The sequence below is a fragment of the Lissotriton vulgaris genome, chromosome 6, assembly GCF_964263255.1.
Source record: "Lissotriton vulgaris chromosome 6, aLisVul1.2, whole genome shotgun sequence".
NCBI classification, from domain to species: Eukaryota; Metazoa; Chordata; class Amphibia; order Caudata; family Salamandridae; genus Lissotriton; species Lissotriton vulgaris.
This window is the reverse complement of record NC_141694.1, coordinates 1487684158-1487701146: the sequence shown is the minus strand read 5'-3', so window position 1 is coordinate 1487701146 and position 16989 is coordinate 1487684158. Positions and strand designations below refer to the sequence as shown.

The following is a 16989-nucleotide window of genomic DNA, read 5'->3' as shown; positions in this document are numbered from 1 at the left end:
ACAACTAAATAAACAATCTCCAAGCCAAATATAATGTAGCGGTGTAAAATTCATTGTTTCCATTGCAGTGTTGCTCAATAACCAGCAAATAGTACTGTTTTCAATGCTTTGTGCAAAATATGGTGGGGGGGAAAAAACTTTGCTACAGTGTCGAGAGAATAATTCCAGCCTTCCTTTGAGACTCTTGAACTAACGACTCGTCCACCACTGGATTGCAGGTCACATATGTGGGGTGACCATCACTCATATTCCTTGCCTATGTTCTCCAAGCAAGACATGGCGCTCCGTGGCAAGAAAACTTACAAAACTCTGCACGCACAGGGAGGAAACTTTGAGAACCCGGAACCGCTGATATTTTGTTGGCAGGCAGACCTGGGCATGTCCCAGTCTGGCTTTCTTTAAGAGACTTCTTAAAATCTGGCTGTTTTAATGAGCATTTCCCACACTAGGTTGTCTGCTACCCTGGCGTCGACATATCCTCTTGGGGATGATTTGTGCGCCCTACAAATAATAATAATAAAGATGCCGGCCAGTCCTCCACCAGAGTAGAGACCAATGGCTCCACTGACCTGGCAGGCCGGTGGTCCACTGCCACTCCATAAGCCACTGAGTTATGTTTGCCACATTCCACCTTGTAACTCATTGGGCCTGTGTGGCTCACTGGTTAGAGGCGGCAGACCTGGAAGCAGAGAACGGCCCGGGACCAGGGTTCAATTCCCGACGCGGCAGGGTCGTGGACCAGGGTCAGCGGACTCGATAATTCTCGCCTCGGTGCCTACTCTAACCAGGGATCACACTCGGCAACTCTGGTCTTTAGCTTGCCTCATCTCTACAACGGCCCACCACATTCGCCTGGTATGCCTGGTTTCACCTTGGAGATACCCAGTAGGGACCATCTCACAGAGATAGCCAGGACGGGTTCCCCAGCGGTCTACAGTGCCACGACGCCTCAGGGCAGCAGTGCGCTTTACAAGACACATACATTTACATCTCAGAAAAGCTTCCACACCAACCCTTGGTCACATAATCAAATGCTGTTAAATATCATAATGTCAAAGAGATTAAATGGAACAATTCTTGTATTTTTGTTAGGCCTCAGAAACTGTTGCTGCGGTTGTCATGGTGCCATGGTGCAAGACTTCAGTTCTCCAAAGTGTGCTGCAACCAGAGGCCCTCTGGAAGAGGAAATGATTCGTTTTAAAGATGTGTACAGACAGATGTAAGTATGACCTCTCTAATTATAGACTGTTTTAAAACACGCTTACTTCCTGCAGTCACATCATGATTCTGTAGTTCTAGGCCAGGTGGAGATAAAGCAGAAATAATAACGTTCTTTTATCAGTGGAAAGTCTGAACCTGATGATATCACATATGTTATTTGATAGAGATGCAGAGCTATCAAAAGTAACATCTTCCACCATTGAACCCTGCATGACATCACAAGTTTGACCCATTGTTCAACCTCTAGTCCTTCTAAAGTGTCCCATTTTCTGCTGATAGGAGTAGGAAAAGAGCAAGGAAAGAAAGCTGAAGGCAGCAAACGGGATCTGGCTGCGGTTTTTTAACATTATGATTTCTATGGACCCCCACTTAATTACTACTGGAAGCCAAGGACCCCCACCCAAGCAATTTCTCAATTTGAAACTCAAACTAGTACACAAAAATAGACGAAAGGTACACAAAGCAATACATAACTCCTGAAATATTGTATTTCATTCATAAACAAAAAAATTGATAAAAAATCGAAATTATCATTTTAATGGGATGGTTGGTGCTTTTCAAAATCTATTTTTATTTCTAGAAGGCGAAACGATATTCTAGACTCGAGCATATCACTATGTCTTTTTTACTTCTAATACCCCAATTGTCCTTACTAGATTCTGTTTTCTGTACTTGTGCAGCTCCACATTCATGCTAAGGATACCAACTTTACTTTAAGCCTCCAATTTCTAATTCCTTGAAATTTAGAGAGCGTCTTAAAACTTTACATTTTCAAGCTTTCTTTTTTTTATGCATATGTACTTTATTAATCTGCTTTCTAAACAGTTATAGACCCCCTGGATAGACATCATGGACCTCGAAGGGTCCATGATGCTGACTACAGGTTATTAACCACTGGGTTAGAGCCTTGCTCGCTTTCTGATCATGCCCCTATCTTCATGGCCTCTTGTTGGAACCTGGAATGTCAGGTCACCTAGGGTAGCCTGGCCTAGGGTAAGACACAAATACTAGAGGCACATGTGCGAAGGTTGCAAACCACCCAGCAGTAAATCCACGCAATAACACACAAAAAGGACACTACACCAAAGTATGGAAAAATATGAGCTGCTTTATAAAAATATTATCTGTTCTCTTATTCTTAGTATTCACAGTTTAGTATTATACATTCTGTCAGGAGGAATAGCATTACTCTTATGTCTTTGGAAAAACTACAGCTCAGTACATGCAGTTGTCAGGAAATCAGTAGTAATACCTTCAGAAATGCTAAATTATAACATTAATCAACATCAATAGTACGTTTAATAAGTCTCCAGAATTGATCAGATTTGACTTCAATGAGGTGCCCTAAACTTTTCTCCCACAGCACCTATAATCCCCAACAACAGGTAAACAGTCACTGAGAGGGTTTAAATACACAAGATCTTACATAGGCACCCACAGCCTCTATGAGGAACTGATACCTCTACTTAGACAGCAGGCACCTTCAGCACTATTTTCACAGCTTGTGTCCTCAAGCTACTCCCCACCTCCTATACACAGCTGAGGGAAAATGATCAGTGTATAAGTTACTTCTTTGCCAGCTCTAGTTCCACTTTCCCCCTTCTTTGTCAGAGCTCTTAAGGACCCCTCTCCTTACTGTAACGTGGAGACGGTGCTTCCCAAGTCTCCACGTGTCGCTGTTAATCTGAGGCTCCACAGAAGTCTCAACTGCCGAGTCCGCTACTTCCCGCCCAGCCAGCTGCTCACTCGGTGCTGGCGCGGGGAAAAACGGGGATACCAATTCCCCCTTTAGACACCGGACGAAACCGCTGCCGGCTTCTCAGCTTCAGGCCACACAATTACCGCCAGGCACCGCCGAGGCTGTCCTGCGCAGGAGAGCGCCGCTTCCGCTTCTAGTTCTCAGCCGGCTCCGCCTCACAGAGCCCGGCGGTTCAACGGGGCATGCGCGAAAGAGCAGTGTCTCCACACTGGAGATCGCGCACTCGCGTCGGCGCCTCCCCTCTCTCTCCTCACACTCCGGGACCGGGGAAAACACCACAGGGCTGCTCCTGCGACCAGCGACCGCCTCGCTACCTCTCTTCCCTCCTCACACTACCAGCGACCTCAGCGCTAATCCTGCGCTGCTCACCAGGCGCTGGCTTGGGGGTCAATCTGCTCAGTCTCACTCTGCTTCCGCCCCTCCTAAGGTTGGCTCCTCTCCACAGTCAGGGGTCGTCCACAGCAGGTGAGAGATGACACTCTGTGGGATTTTGAAACTAGGGGAAAGTCACTGCAACCAGGGCAGGATTTAGTTGATAACTGAACAAAGGGGGGCCACAAGGTTAGCCCTATTCCGTCTCAGCACTTGTTCAGTAAAAGCCTCTCACAAGTCTCTCTACTGGGCAGAGGACTGCGCTCCGCAGCACTGCAGTCTCCTTCTCACACCCCGGTATTCCTAGACTAGGGGTTGGTCAGGCGCCCAGGGTCTCCAGCCATCCAAATCAGCAGGGTCAGGTCAGATAGCCCAAGGGAGGAAGGGTGGTGAATCAATAGGTCAACCCTCTGACTATCCTACCCCCACCTTCAACTACAGCCTGTCCTCCAGCAGACTCTCTCCAGTAAGACAAAATGGCTGTCCAGCATTCCGCCTTTTATAGGCTGACCCTCAGGAGTCCAGAAGGGACCAGAAGGTTCTGGAACGCCCTATTTTACCCTATGGGACTGGTTCTGGGTTTGGCAGTTAGGGCAGTTGGTAGCCACCATTTTGTGTCTCCAACTATATTCCTGTCAGAACAGGCCTCTAGGCCTGAGGTGAAAAACTATGAGGGGGGAAAAGAACACCTATCCCCTTGACCAACACCTAGAAAAAGCTAGTGGACACAAAAATTAATAAAGGTATGAGGGGCAAAAAGGGGACAAAATAAATAATAAATTGGAGGGACTACGCAAAAAGCCTGACAGGTCTAACACGCGTCCCCCCCAGCTGAAAGTGGGGAGAACTACCCAACCCCTTGGGAGTCCTCATCACTAAGGCGGAAATACCTGGAGAGACCGTCTGCATTGGCGTGGTCCACTCCAGGCCGATGTTCCACCCGGAAGTCCATTCCCTGTAGGGAGATGGACCACCTCAACAGCTTGGGATTTTCCCCCTTCTTTTGCATCAGCCAACGAAGGGGTCGGTGGTCAGTCTGAACCAGGAAGTGCGAGCCAAAGAGGTATGGCCGCAGCTTCTTCAGAGCCCACACCACCGCAAAAGCTTCCCTCTCAATTGCACTCCACTTCTGTTCCCGGGGAAGCAGAAAACCACAGGCTGATCCAGGCCCTCTTCATTTAGTTGCGATAACACTGCCCCAATGCCATGTTCTGATGCATCTGTCTGGACAATGAACTCCTTGGAGAAGTCTGGGGCCCTCAGGACCGGTGCTGCACACATTGCCTGCTTTAGTTTCTCAAAAGCTTGCTGACAAGCTCCCGTCCAAACTACCCGTCGAGGTTGTTTCTTAGAGGTGAGCTCTGTGAGAGGCGCTACAATAGTGCCATACCCCTTCACAAGGCGACGGTAGTAGCCTGTGAGGCCCAGGAAAGCTCGGACCTCAGTCTGTGTCTTGGGAGGTTCCCGGGCCATGATTGCCTCAATCTTCGCCTGCAGGGGCTGCACTGTCCCCCTACCCACCAAGTGTCCAAGGTACACAACCGATCCCCTGCCCAATCTGGCATTTGCTGGCCTTGATTGTCAATCCAGCTTGTTTCAGGGCCTGGAGAACGGCTTGCAAATGGTCCTCCCAACTGCTACTGAAGACAGCAATGTCATCAAGGTAAGCAGCAGAGAAACTCTCCATTCCAGAGAGGATCTGGTTCACCAGCCGCTGAAATGTGGCGGGGGCATTTTTGAGCCCAAAGGGCATCACGCAAAATTGGAAGTGTCCCTCAGGCGTGGATAAGGCTGACCTTTCCTTTGCTCCATCTGTCAAGGAGATCTGCCAGTACCCCGAAGTGAGGTCAAAGGTACTTAGGTATTGGGCAGCTCCCAACCGGTCAATTAATTCATCCGCCCTAGGGATCGGATGAGCTTCAGTCTTTGTCACTGAGTTCAGTCCCCGGTAATCCACACAGAACCTCAGTTCTGGTGTGGTGCCTGGTGGCGCGGCTTTTGGCACGAGCACCACCGGACTGGACCAAGGACTGTTGGAAGGTTCGATAACTCCCAGCTCTAGCATCTTGGCAATCTCTCCATGGATGCTAGCCTTCACCTTGTCGGACAGCCGGTAGGTCTTTGACTTCACTGGTGGGCTGTCCCCTGTGTCCACATCATGGGTACACAGGTGAGTCCTTCCCGGGACAAGGGAGAACAACCTAGAGTACTGCTCCAGTATCTGGCGGCAGTCCTCCCGCTGCTCAGGAGTTAGAGTGGGAGAGAGAATCACTCCCTCCACTGACCCATCCTTCTCTTGAGACGAGAACAAGTCCGGGAGAGGTTCGCTTTCCGCTTCCTCTTCCCCATCAGTCACCATCATCAACATGACCTCGGGCCTCTCATGGTGGGGTTTGAGTCGATTGGCATGCAGCACCCGTAGGGGCTGTCGAGGGGTCTTAAGGTCCACCAGGTATGTGGCCTTACCCTTCTTCTCCAACACTTCAAATGGGCCTGTCCAGCGATCCTGAAGGGCACTAAGCTCTCCAGGCTCCATCACCCACACTTTCTGGCCAGGCTCCAATTCCACCTGGTGAGCATTGTGGTCATACCACTCTTTCATGACTTCCTGGCTGGCCTCCAAGTTGTCAGAAGCCTGCTTCCACAACTTTGCCATTTGGCTCCTGAAGGCCAGCATATAGCTCACCACATCCTGGGGAGTTTCCTGGGAGACTTCTCCCAACTATCCTTCACCAGGCTGAGAGGACCGCGTACAGGGTGCCCATACAGAAGTTCGAAGGGGCTGAAGCCCACTCCCTTCTGTGGCACTTCCCTGTAAGAAAAGAGCAAACAGGGTAGGAGGACGTCCCATTTCCTCCGCAGGCTTTCGGGCAGACTTCTGATCATGCCCTTCAAGGTCTTATTGAACCTCTCAACCAGTCCATTCGACTGGGGGTGATAAGGAGTGGTGAACCGGTAGGTTACTCCACACTCCTTCCACATCGCCCGCATGTAAGCTGACATGAAGTTGGTCCCCCTGTCAGACACAACTTCCTTGGGGAATCCCACTCGGGTAAAGATCCCCATTAGGGCTCTAGCCACCACAGGTGCAGTGACTGTCCTCAGAGGAATTGCCTCTGGGTACCGTGTGGCATGGTCTACCAGAACCAGGATGAACCTGTGACCAGCTGTTGTTGGTGGATCTAAAGGCCCTACAATGTCGATGCCCACCCTCTCAAAGGGTGTGCTAACGACTGGAAGTGGTTCCAGGGGAGCCTTCAGCTTCACCCCTGTTTTCCCACTGGCCTGGCAGGATACACATGTCCGACAGTAAGTGTTGGACGCCACTTTCATTTGAGGCCAGTAAAAGTGGAGGACAAGCCGAGCAAAGGTCTTGTCCTGGCCTAAGTGTCCTGCCAAGGGTATAGCATGAGCCAATTCCAGCAGAAAGGCTCAGTATTGTTGCGGGACTAACAAGGCCCTTGATGAACCAGGTAAGGGTACCTTGGGTTCACTGTAGAGGAGTCCATCCTCCCAGTAAATATGGTAGTGTCCCGTAACATCATCTGCTGCCTAGGCTTCAGCCTGTCGCCTCAGTCCCTCAAGGGAAGGGCACTCCCTCTGCCCCTTACAGAATTCCTCTCTGGTAGGACCTCCCTCCACATGCCACTCAGCAGGGATGGGTAAATCCTCCTGAGAGTCTACTTCCCCCTCCACGGACTCCTGGTCCACCACCGCAGGTGGCCGATCTGTCACATGGGGTGTGGAAGCCGAAGCAGGCTCTTCCTGTCTCCGGGTCTGTCCCTTTTTGGCAGCGGGTTGGGCCATTGTTCCAGGCTCCAACCCAGGCGAACTCCCTCTCCGGGCAGTCGCAGACCGTGTGCTCGCACAGGCCCAGTCAGGTGTACCCAGCATCGCAGAGTGCGTCCGGTATTCCACCTCTCTCCAAGTGTTGTGCTCCATGTCATTCCCCAGCAGACAATCAACTGGCACGGCAGGGCTTACGGCAACTCGAAGTGAACCTGCAACCCCCTCCCACTCAAAGGGAACCTCAGCCACTGGATAGTGGCCCATTCTGCCGTCAGCCATCGCGGCGGGGTGGAGTACATTGGGAACCACCTGCTCTGGAGACACCAGTTGACTTCTCACCATAGTCATACTGGCTCCTGTATCTCTCAGAGCCTCCCCTCTCTGGCCATTGATGGTGACCCATTGCCCATACTTTGTAGTATTTGGGGGCACCTGGATCTTTGGAACCATCTCCCGCTCTCCCAGGGACACTAAGGTGACACCCGCCCACTCACCCCCCTTACCTAAGGGCAACTCCTCCCCGAGCGCTACACTAGCTACTCCCGGTGGTTTTCCTCCGGTGGGAGGGGGTGGTCTCTTTGGGCATCTGACATCTCCCTTATAATGTCCAACACCACCACACTCAAAACAGTGGAGAACCCTTGGCTGCTGGCTTTGGCCAGGATTAGGGTTTCTGGGCGGGTTTGCCTTAGGGGTGAAACCTGTTCCCTTCCTTTGGAAATTGTTTTGGGGACCTTTAGAGACTCCCTCTTTTTATCTCCCCCCTCCTTCTTCTGGGGGGTGCCCTGTCCGGCCTTTTGGGAATCCCCTCCAGTCCCCTTTGAGGACACCCGGGTACTTGCCCAGATGTCCGCCTCCTCTGCAAGCTTCCGGGGATTGGTCAGCTTGCTGTCCACCAGGTGTTGGCGCAGCTCGGGAAAACATTTCTCGAGGAGGTGCTCTTTCAAAAATAGATCATACAGCCCCTCATAATCCTTCACCTCACTGCCCTTGACCCAACCCTCCAAGGCTTTCTTGGCGTAATCTAAGAAATCCACCCAATTCTGGGTACTCAGTTTGTGACTTTCCCTAAATCTTTGTCTGTATTTTTCAGGGGTAAGTCCAACCTTTTTGACCAGTGCCACTTTCATTGTAGGGTAGTGGGTTTGCTCATCCTGCTCCAGAGCCAACAAGGTATCCCTGCCAGCAGGTGGCATATACCTATACAGCCCACCCCCCCCAGTGAGTTTCTGAGATCCCGTAAGCCCTTAAAGAGACTTCATATGCGGCTAACCATTTGGCAATGTCATCGCCTGTGGTGTAACTAGCAATAACATCCTTGGGTAGATAGGGTCTGGGTTCCCTGGTATTTACTTTGTTTTCGCTGCCACCATTGTTTGGATTAGGAGACCTTAGGGTTAAGGCTTGAAGGTCTAGCTCCTTTATGGTTCGTTCGTGGGCCAACCTCCTATCCTCCCTCTCCATCTCCATTCTAGCTAAATCCAATTTCAGTCTCCTCTCCTCCCTCCTGTCTTCCAACTCGGCGTCAGTTAAAGTCCTCACCGAAACGCTGCTGCCCTCCCTTGTAAGTGTCCTGGGACCTGTCAGCAGATTCCCCCTTTCAGCTTGGTACAGCATTGCAGTCTCAAGGACAGTGTCCCTATCACTCTCTTCTGTGTCCTGTTCCTCCCCTATATGAGCTTCCACCCATGCCCTTATGCTTGTCAGTAACTCGCCTTTCTTGGCACCTTTTTTGAAGAATACCCCCTTTCGTTGACACCACTCTTTAAGTTGGGTCACAGTGTAGGACTCTAGTTCTTGAAAGGTTTAATTCCATTTTTCAAATATGGGATTAAATGAGCACTCAGGAGAGAACTAAGAAGTGTGATCTGAGGATAACCTCCACCCACCACCAGGAACAAATTTGGAAAAACAAAAAGACAAATCAGGAGGGCCGCTAGGAGAAAACTCCTGGTGCAGGCTTAGTGTATTACGTTTAATTACTACTGAGTAGCTGCAACCACAGTCAGTATCCCACCGCTGGACACCAATTTGTTGGAACCTGGAATGTCAGGTCACCTAGGGTAGCCTGGCCTAGGGTAAGACACAAATACTAGAGGCACATGTGCGAAGGTTGCAAACCACCCAGCAGTAAATCCACGCAATAACACACAAAAAGGACACTACACCAAAGTATGGAAAAATATGAGCTGCTTTATAAAAATATTATCTGTTCTCTTATTCTTAGTATTCACAGTTTAGTATTATACATTCTGTCAGGAGGAATAGCATTACTCTTATGTCTTTGGAAAAACTACAGCTCAGTACATGCAGTTGTCAGGAAGTCAGTAGTAATACCTTCAGAAATGCTAAATTATAACATTAATCAACATCAATAGTACGTTTAATAAGTCTCCAGAATTGATCAGATTTGACTTCAATGAGGTGCCCTAAACTTTTCTCCCACAGCACCTATAATCCCCAACAACAGGTAAACAGTCACTGAGAGGGTTTAAATACACAAGATCTTACATAGGCACCCACAGCCTCTATGAGGAACTGATACCTCTACTTAGACAGCAGGCACCTTCAGCACTATTTTCACAGCTTGTGTCCTCAAGCTACTCCCCACCTCCTATACACAGCTGAGGGAAAATGATCAGTGTATAAGTTACTTCTTTGCCAGCTCTAGTTCCACTTTCCCCCTTCTTTGTCAGAGCTCTTAAGGACCCCTCTCCTTACTGTAACGTGGAGACGGTGCTTCCCAAGTCTCCACGTGTCGCTGTTAATCTGAGGCTCCACAGAAGTTTCAACTGCCGAGTCCGCTACTTCCCGCCCAGCCAGCTGCTCACTCGGTGCTGGCGCGGGGAAAAACGGGGATACCAATTCCCCCTTTAGACACCGGACGAAACCGCTGCCGGCTCCTCAGCTTCAGGCCACACAATTACCGCCAGGCACCGCCGAGGCTGTCCTGCGCAGGAGAGCGCCGCTTCCGCTGTTCTCAGCCGGCTCCGCCTCACAGAGCCCGGCGGTTCAACGGGGCATGCGCGAAAGAGCAGTGTCTCCACACTGGAGATCGCGCACTCGCGTCGGCGCCTCCCCTCTCTCTCCTCACACTCCGGGACCGGGGAAAACACCACAGGGCTGCTCCTGCGACCGCCTCGCTACCTCTCTTCCCTCCTCACACTACCAGCGACCTCAGCGCTAATCCTGCGCTGCTCACCAGGCGCTGGCTTGGGGGTCAATCTGCTCAGTCTCACTCTGCTTCCACCCCTCCTAAGGTTGGCTCCTCTCCACAGTCAGGGGTCGTCCACAGCAGGTGAGAGATGACACTCTGTGGGATTTTGAAACTAGGGGAAAGTCACTGCAACCAGGGCAGGATTTAGTTGATAACTGAACAAAGGGGGGCCACAAGGTTAGCCCTATTCCTTCTCAGCACTTGTTCAGTAAAAGCCTCTCACAAGTCTCTCTACTGGGCAGAGGACTGCGCTCCGCAGCACTGCAGTCTCCTTCTCCTTCTCACACCCCGGTATTCCTAGACTAGGGGTTGGTCAGGCGCCCAGGGTCTCCAGCCATCCAAATCAGCAGGGTCAGGTCAGATAGCCCAAGGGAGGAAGGGTGGTGAATCAATAGGTCAACCCTCTGACTATCCTACCCCCACCTTCAACTACAGCCTGTCCTCCAGCAGACTCTCTCCAGTAAGACAAAATGGCTGTCCAGCATTCCGCCTTTTATAGGCTGACCCTCAGGAGTCCAGAAGGGACCAGAAGGTTCTGGAACGCCCTATTTTACCCTATGGGACTGGTTCTGGGTTTGGCAGTTAGGGCAGTTGGTAGCCACCATTTTGTGTCTCCAACTATATTCCTGTCAGAACAGGCCTCTAGGCCTGAGGTGAAAAACTATGAGGGGGGAAAAGAACACCTATCCCCTTGACCAACACCTAGAAAAAGCTAGTGGACACAAAAATTAATAAAGGTATGAGGGGCAAAAAGGGGACAAAATAAATAATAAATTGGAGGGACTACGCAAAAAGCCAGACAGGTCTAACACCTCTGAGACTAGGGTAGCAATGGAGATGCCGCACAAAGGGAGAGCCAGGAGCATTTGCTTCCTTTGGATAACCCTATTTGACGCCCTTGGGCATTGAACTGGAGTTTAACCCCATCAAGTGGTGTGGGGTCATATGTCTATGTATGTTTGGCCGGTTGAAATTAAACAATGCGGTATTGTACCAGTTAGCTTTCTAGGGGCCATTTCAACTCACAGCTGGTCTTGCTCATAAGGCATTCAGTTAGCCAGAGAGGTAGGCATGCAATAGCAATACATTTAGGTTTTGCACATTTGAACAGCCGACTTGCCAAGGTGTGCGTGCAAAGGCCATCATAAGGGTATTTTTTCATTAAAGAGGCTTTGTACATGATGAGCTGTCATTTGTAAGAGATGCATCAAGTCACCTATACAGCTGTGCTGACATATGTGCATTTTACTGAGCATATTACTATAGTGTTATGTCAGTAAGGTCAAGGGTCATATCCTGTCATCTTCAAATTTTGTGGACGGGTATGACACTGCCTCTGCTGCTCCTAAGACTTTGGTGGCAACTTTTCTCACTGTTCCCCTAAAATATTAATGACCTTACCAGGATGGAGATGTTGCCTCAGAGCTTTTGGATGTGATTGTAACAGATGAAATAAACAGCCATTGCATTACATCCGCGTGCATGTATTTATATTGATTTTTCTTGCTAAATATTCAGGAATTGAAGATATTGCTCTTTGACGAGGTAACAAAGTAGCAGGGTGCTGTCAAAAAAGCCACCATGGCATAAAGTCACTCATAGTAATACCTGCAGCTTTTTCATAACTCCTCTCTTCTCGGACATCTCGACTGAAATGATGGGTGACAATTACGTTCTACGGCTCCTAGCTGCCATTGACCAGGTTGCCCCAAGCAAACTTTATCGCTATCACTGGCCAAACCTTGGTACCCCTCGTTTCCCGACACCCCAAGCTCGATAAACAGGACTGTAAGACGCAGACAGTAATTGGACGTGGAATAATTCGTGCCCAAACGTCAGGATTATCAAACGACCTATCCATCTTTTCCCACAACAAGATAAAAGCCAGTGCTGAGATCTTATCCTGTCTGACCTCATCATGGCGCCAACACAGTCCACTCTGATGGCCTAGGGACCACTCTCCAGTCTAATTTTCCCAGGTGTGAGAGGTCCAGCTTATCCATCTTGCCCACTCCATATGCTTGGGCTTGCCTCCATATATCATTCACTATCTTTTTACTTACACTGCCACTCCTCTTACTAATCCACGCAATCAATCTGTCTGCGAAGTCAAGATCAGACGCTTGGAAATAGTCTTGTTGCATTTACTACAGGCCTATCTTGCTATTTGTTATGGCAATCAAGATTTTGGAAAGGGAAGTCAACACTCAATTTTCTACATTCTTGGAACATAAGGAAGTTTTCAATTCAGCAGAGTGAAGGTGTCCTAATCACCGCAGCACTGACTGCACTTGTCTCAGTACTGGAGGACATCTGTATTCCAGCAGTGGCCTGGCCCTATTGACCTCCGTGGCCTTTATCGCTGTACAGTGTAAAATACTTTTAGTATTCCTGTTCTGGTCGGTGCAAGGGGTAAGACTCATGACTTGATTTTCCCATTCTCGCAGGATCGATCACAGGCTATACACCTCCCATCTTTTCGATCTGAGTTTCACAAGTTACACCTGGGTTTCCACAAGAGCCCTCCCTTAGCACTACTCTTTTTTAATACACACGTTCGTCCAATAGCCAGACTTCTCTATTCCTACCATCTATCTTATGCAACATACACAAATAATTTTTAATATCTTTGACACCAATGCTAATACTCACACTAGCTTTCAAAACTGTCTTCTAACAGTTGTCAGGTGGTTGAACAATAATTTCTTGAAAATGAGTACTGATAAAATAGGAATCCTTATTTTGGGAAAGCTGATGTCACCCTTGTCTCTTGACTGGTGGCCGGCTGAGCTGCATCCTTCCTCTGTTCCAGTATCTAACGTAAAAAACCTGAAGTTCTAGCTTGGTCATAATCCTACTCTATCTACCCAAGTCAGCAAACTTTCTTCTGGCTGCTTCTGCCAAGCTTTGTGTGCCTCCAAAAATCATTCCCTTCTTATCACCCACAGCACATGTCCTGGTTGCACAAGCCACAGACTCGACTACTGCAGCGCACTCTATCTGGGTCTCCCTCATGAATCACTGTTCTGTCTAAACCATATTTAAAATGCTGCTATTCGTCTGATATTCTGCCTTTTCCAGAAAGTCCATATCTCTGCTTTAGCATTTCTCTTCATTGGCTACCAGTCCTGAAATGTGCAATCCATAGGACCGGTCTAGCCTATATTCCTGCCAAACTCCCCCTCTACAAGCCATCCAGAAATCTTCAAACCTCCCACTCACAGGTCTGCGGATTCACTACCAAAAATTGGCTGCTTGTGACTTATTTTATCTGGCACCCAAGCCCTGGAATTTGCTACTGCTATCCATTTGGCTAATTTGCCATCACCTGGACTTACGTAAAACTCGTAAGACTTGGTCTTTAAATGAAGTATTGTGGCCTTTGTAATACTCTTGCCAAGCATACAAACGCCAGGACACCCTTTCTGTAACTGCTCGTGCTCTATAAGTTCGTTTAGTAGATGTCTTGGAAATCTACATGTGCGCCCTACGGTTGTGTAATGGATGAGTGTTCTGCGTCGGTGGCCTACAGGCCACTGTGCAACCACTTAGCCCTGGTGCCTGGACTGAAGGGCTGACCCAGATTTCTCTCGGGAGCCCATAATGTTTGAGCTTAGTAGGCACATCAATGAAAGGGCCCAAAGCAGCTTTCGCCTTCTGCACACGATACAAGGAGGATCCTGGGAGGTTAATGCCCAGTATTGCTTGTTCTACATTGTGCAACTTTATGCCTAGACTTTGATAGGCTAGGAGCAGGCTGCTAATACAATGGAGATTTTTCAATTACTAAATGGAAGGAACAAGGGAGGCAGATTTGTAACTGGGCAATGCAGCGGTAAGAAATGTATCTAGTACGAGATTACAAGGGCTGATGCACCTTGCCAATTTTCAAAATATGCAAATGTAGTTTCGCTAAACTGTTTGCCTCTGGAGTTACTGCTGCAATGGCAGTGCTGACTTGATCAATGGAATAATTGTATTTTCCTGAAGAGTTTTTTCTTCTGTGTGTATTGGGACACATCAATAGAAATATAATTAAGAAGGCGAAGCAAAGGACCTTCCACAACTCACATTTCCCACGCTCACCCTAGGACACGAGAATCCGGGAATGCGGAGTAGTGTAGGGATAATAACCATACTGCATAATTTCATGCCGTCGATCCAGCATGGCGTATAAATCCCCCAGTTAAACAAAACGTAATAGTGCTTGCACTTATTACCAGGAAAGGGCATGACCTGCCAGTATGAGAAAAAATGCGAAACCAGTACTCGCCGTTTGAGTGCTTCATTTTCAGAAATGTAATGTATTATATGTTGGCTTACTTTCGGACCCACAATTTGTAAGTGACATATGAGATGGGAATCCCGCACAGAGCAAGGTCAAAGGCTACATGTGTGTGCTGCAATAGGAAGAGAAAACAGCAACACATGAAGATCATTTTCTGCCAAGTCAGTTTGTGTATCTCTAAACACACAACGGTTGGTGCACAATGTGTGCTGTGTAGGCATGTGTTGGGCATTGTGGTGGATGTCCCAACATCCTTGCATGGATTGGAAGCACTGATTGAGGTTTCTTTAACACGATAATGTAGTTTAGTCCGTAAAACATCTTGGCCGTGATTGACAGAGGATGAGGAGGATTGAGCAGTGCAGTGGAATAGTGTTAGGGAGTCTGGTATAGTACTCAGTTTGTGGATTGTAGGAATGATAAGGAGATAAGGACGATGGTTTAATTAAATGCATGTACTGAACCTGTTATATGTGTTAGATAAGCTGGCTCAGCAGACGCTGCTGAATTTGTGAAACAAGCTTGTACTTCAGATGTCCTGTGCCTAATAAATGTTACAGAAACAAGCATTGTCTGCGCCTGTACTGCACCAGTAATGGCAGATAAATTCTCCCCAGCCAGTTGTGTCAGAGGGAGAATTGAGAGAGTGCTGATGAGGGGGGGAGGGGGGGCGGGGTTAGTGTTTTAGTAAGAGCTGTGCCCTCATCCCTACAACAGGGTAACCTTGTCAACAGTGTAAAGAAGTGTACGCGTTGCCTCTCATTGCTCCACCCTCCCCTCAGAGGACAGAGAAGTAGAGGGGCTAAATGCAGTCACTAGTGATGACTGACACTCCAGTCATCAAATGGGTGTCATGCGGACTGATTCAAAATGTGGGTCGCACTACAAACAAGCATGGGCTGCCCCATTCCGTAGAGCTGTCATGTGAATGACAATCCAAGCGACCAATGACAGAAAAGCTGTGGAGAGGGAGTTAACGCTCTTTCAAACCCAGACCTAAAATGGCAGAACATACCAATTAATTTAACTTTCCTTCATGTGATATTCGATTGATTTGGTTTACCCCTTTATTCTGTGGCATTTTCTGAATTTGAAGATGTTTTTTCCATAAAGTAACTAGCGCAAACGTGTGAATCTTGAATCTCTGTGTTTAGGAAGAGAGAGCGCAACCTCCTGCTGGATGTGATGGAGATCATGTACGCTCGGAGGTGGTTTTTGGAGGAGGCAGTGCCGCATGTGAAGAGGGCCCTGAAGAAGTGTGGGGTCATCTATGAAGATGGTGAATGAAGGAAGCGTTGGAGAGATGGATCTACATGTTATCGTATGGCTTGTTGTACAATCTGAACTCTCTGGGATTGACTGTGCAGCTATCCAAGTACAGCAGTTGATGATCAATGAATAATCAGTGTACAGTAAATCATACCAGGACGCGGGTAGGTGTTAAACAGGTGCATAATCAATACTGTGATAAAATCAGCTGTAGATTTTAAATATGCTTTCTTGTATTCGATGCTTACTTATATCAGATGCTCTCAACTGTCAATAAAATGGATAAAATAACACCGGTCTTCAGTTGATGCTATTCTATGAGATCAAGTATGATGTCACAGTAATACCACCCAAAAAAATAGTATTCTGAAATTACCATTTATGTTTAGTATCACTTCAGCTAGTTAATCATACTACTGTTTACACACTCATAAATATACTCACTCAGCTTTTCACCTTAACTTTTGAGTTTCATACCTTTTTATGTTTTGTGGTGTCATCAATGTATTAGTCAACCATAACTTTTTTTAACTGTTTTTTTTTTTTCGAGAATTGCATTCCTTTGATTTTGTTTTAGCGATTGACGGTGGGTGTGGGGGACATGGTGGCACACTTGAATGGTAGTGGGTATGCGAGTGTCTTTTTGGTATGTGTAAAGGTTGGTGTGCGGCCATTTGATGGTGGGTGTGTTGGTGTGCAGTGTTGGTTGTGTGGGTGTGCTCATGTATGATTGTGGTTTGGTTGCCGTATAATGTTGGTAGTGTTGTTGAAGGATGGTGGGTGTGTGGACAGCTTATCATTGGTATTTTGGTGTATGATGGTGGGTGCATGGCCAATCAATGATGGGTGTGGTACGGTGTCAGTGGGTGTATGGCTGTGGATGTGTGAGTGTATGATGATGGGTGTGTGTGGCCATAAGATGATGTGTAGGTTAGCCAGAAAAAGGAGCCAGATCTGAATGCTGATTAACTCTTACAAACAGCCACAGTATTAAATCTATTTGGCAGAAACCTTTAGGTGTTACTTTAAATTAAGGCTCATGGAATTACGCTTCTGCTCCTCATATACCCGATG

The 16989-nt window shown here is 48.1% G+C and overlaps 1 protein-coding gene across 1 annotated transcript in view; it reads left to right on the top strand.

Annotated features, from left to right (window-relative positions):
- Positions 1–16208, top strand: part of LOC147709040 (uncharacterized) — a 263194-nt gene extending 246986 nt beyond the window's left edge. The window contains exons 10-11 of the mRNA XM_086927643.1: positions 1093–1219; positions 15801–16208. Coding sequence (XP_086783769.1) covers positions 1093–1219; positions 15801–15933 — 260 coding nt within the window. The 3' untranslated portion in view covers positions 15934–16208. The remainder of the gene's footprint in view (positions 1–1092; positions 1220–15800) is intronic.
- The last annotated feature ends 781 nt before the right edge of the window (positions 16209–16989 follow it).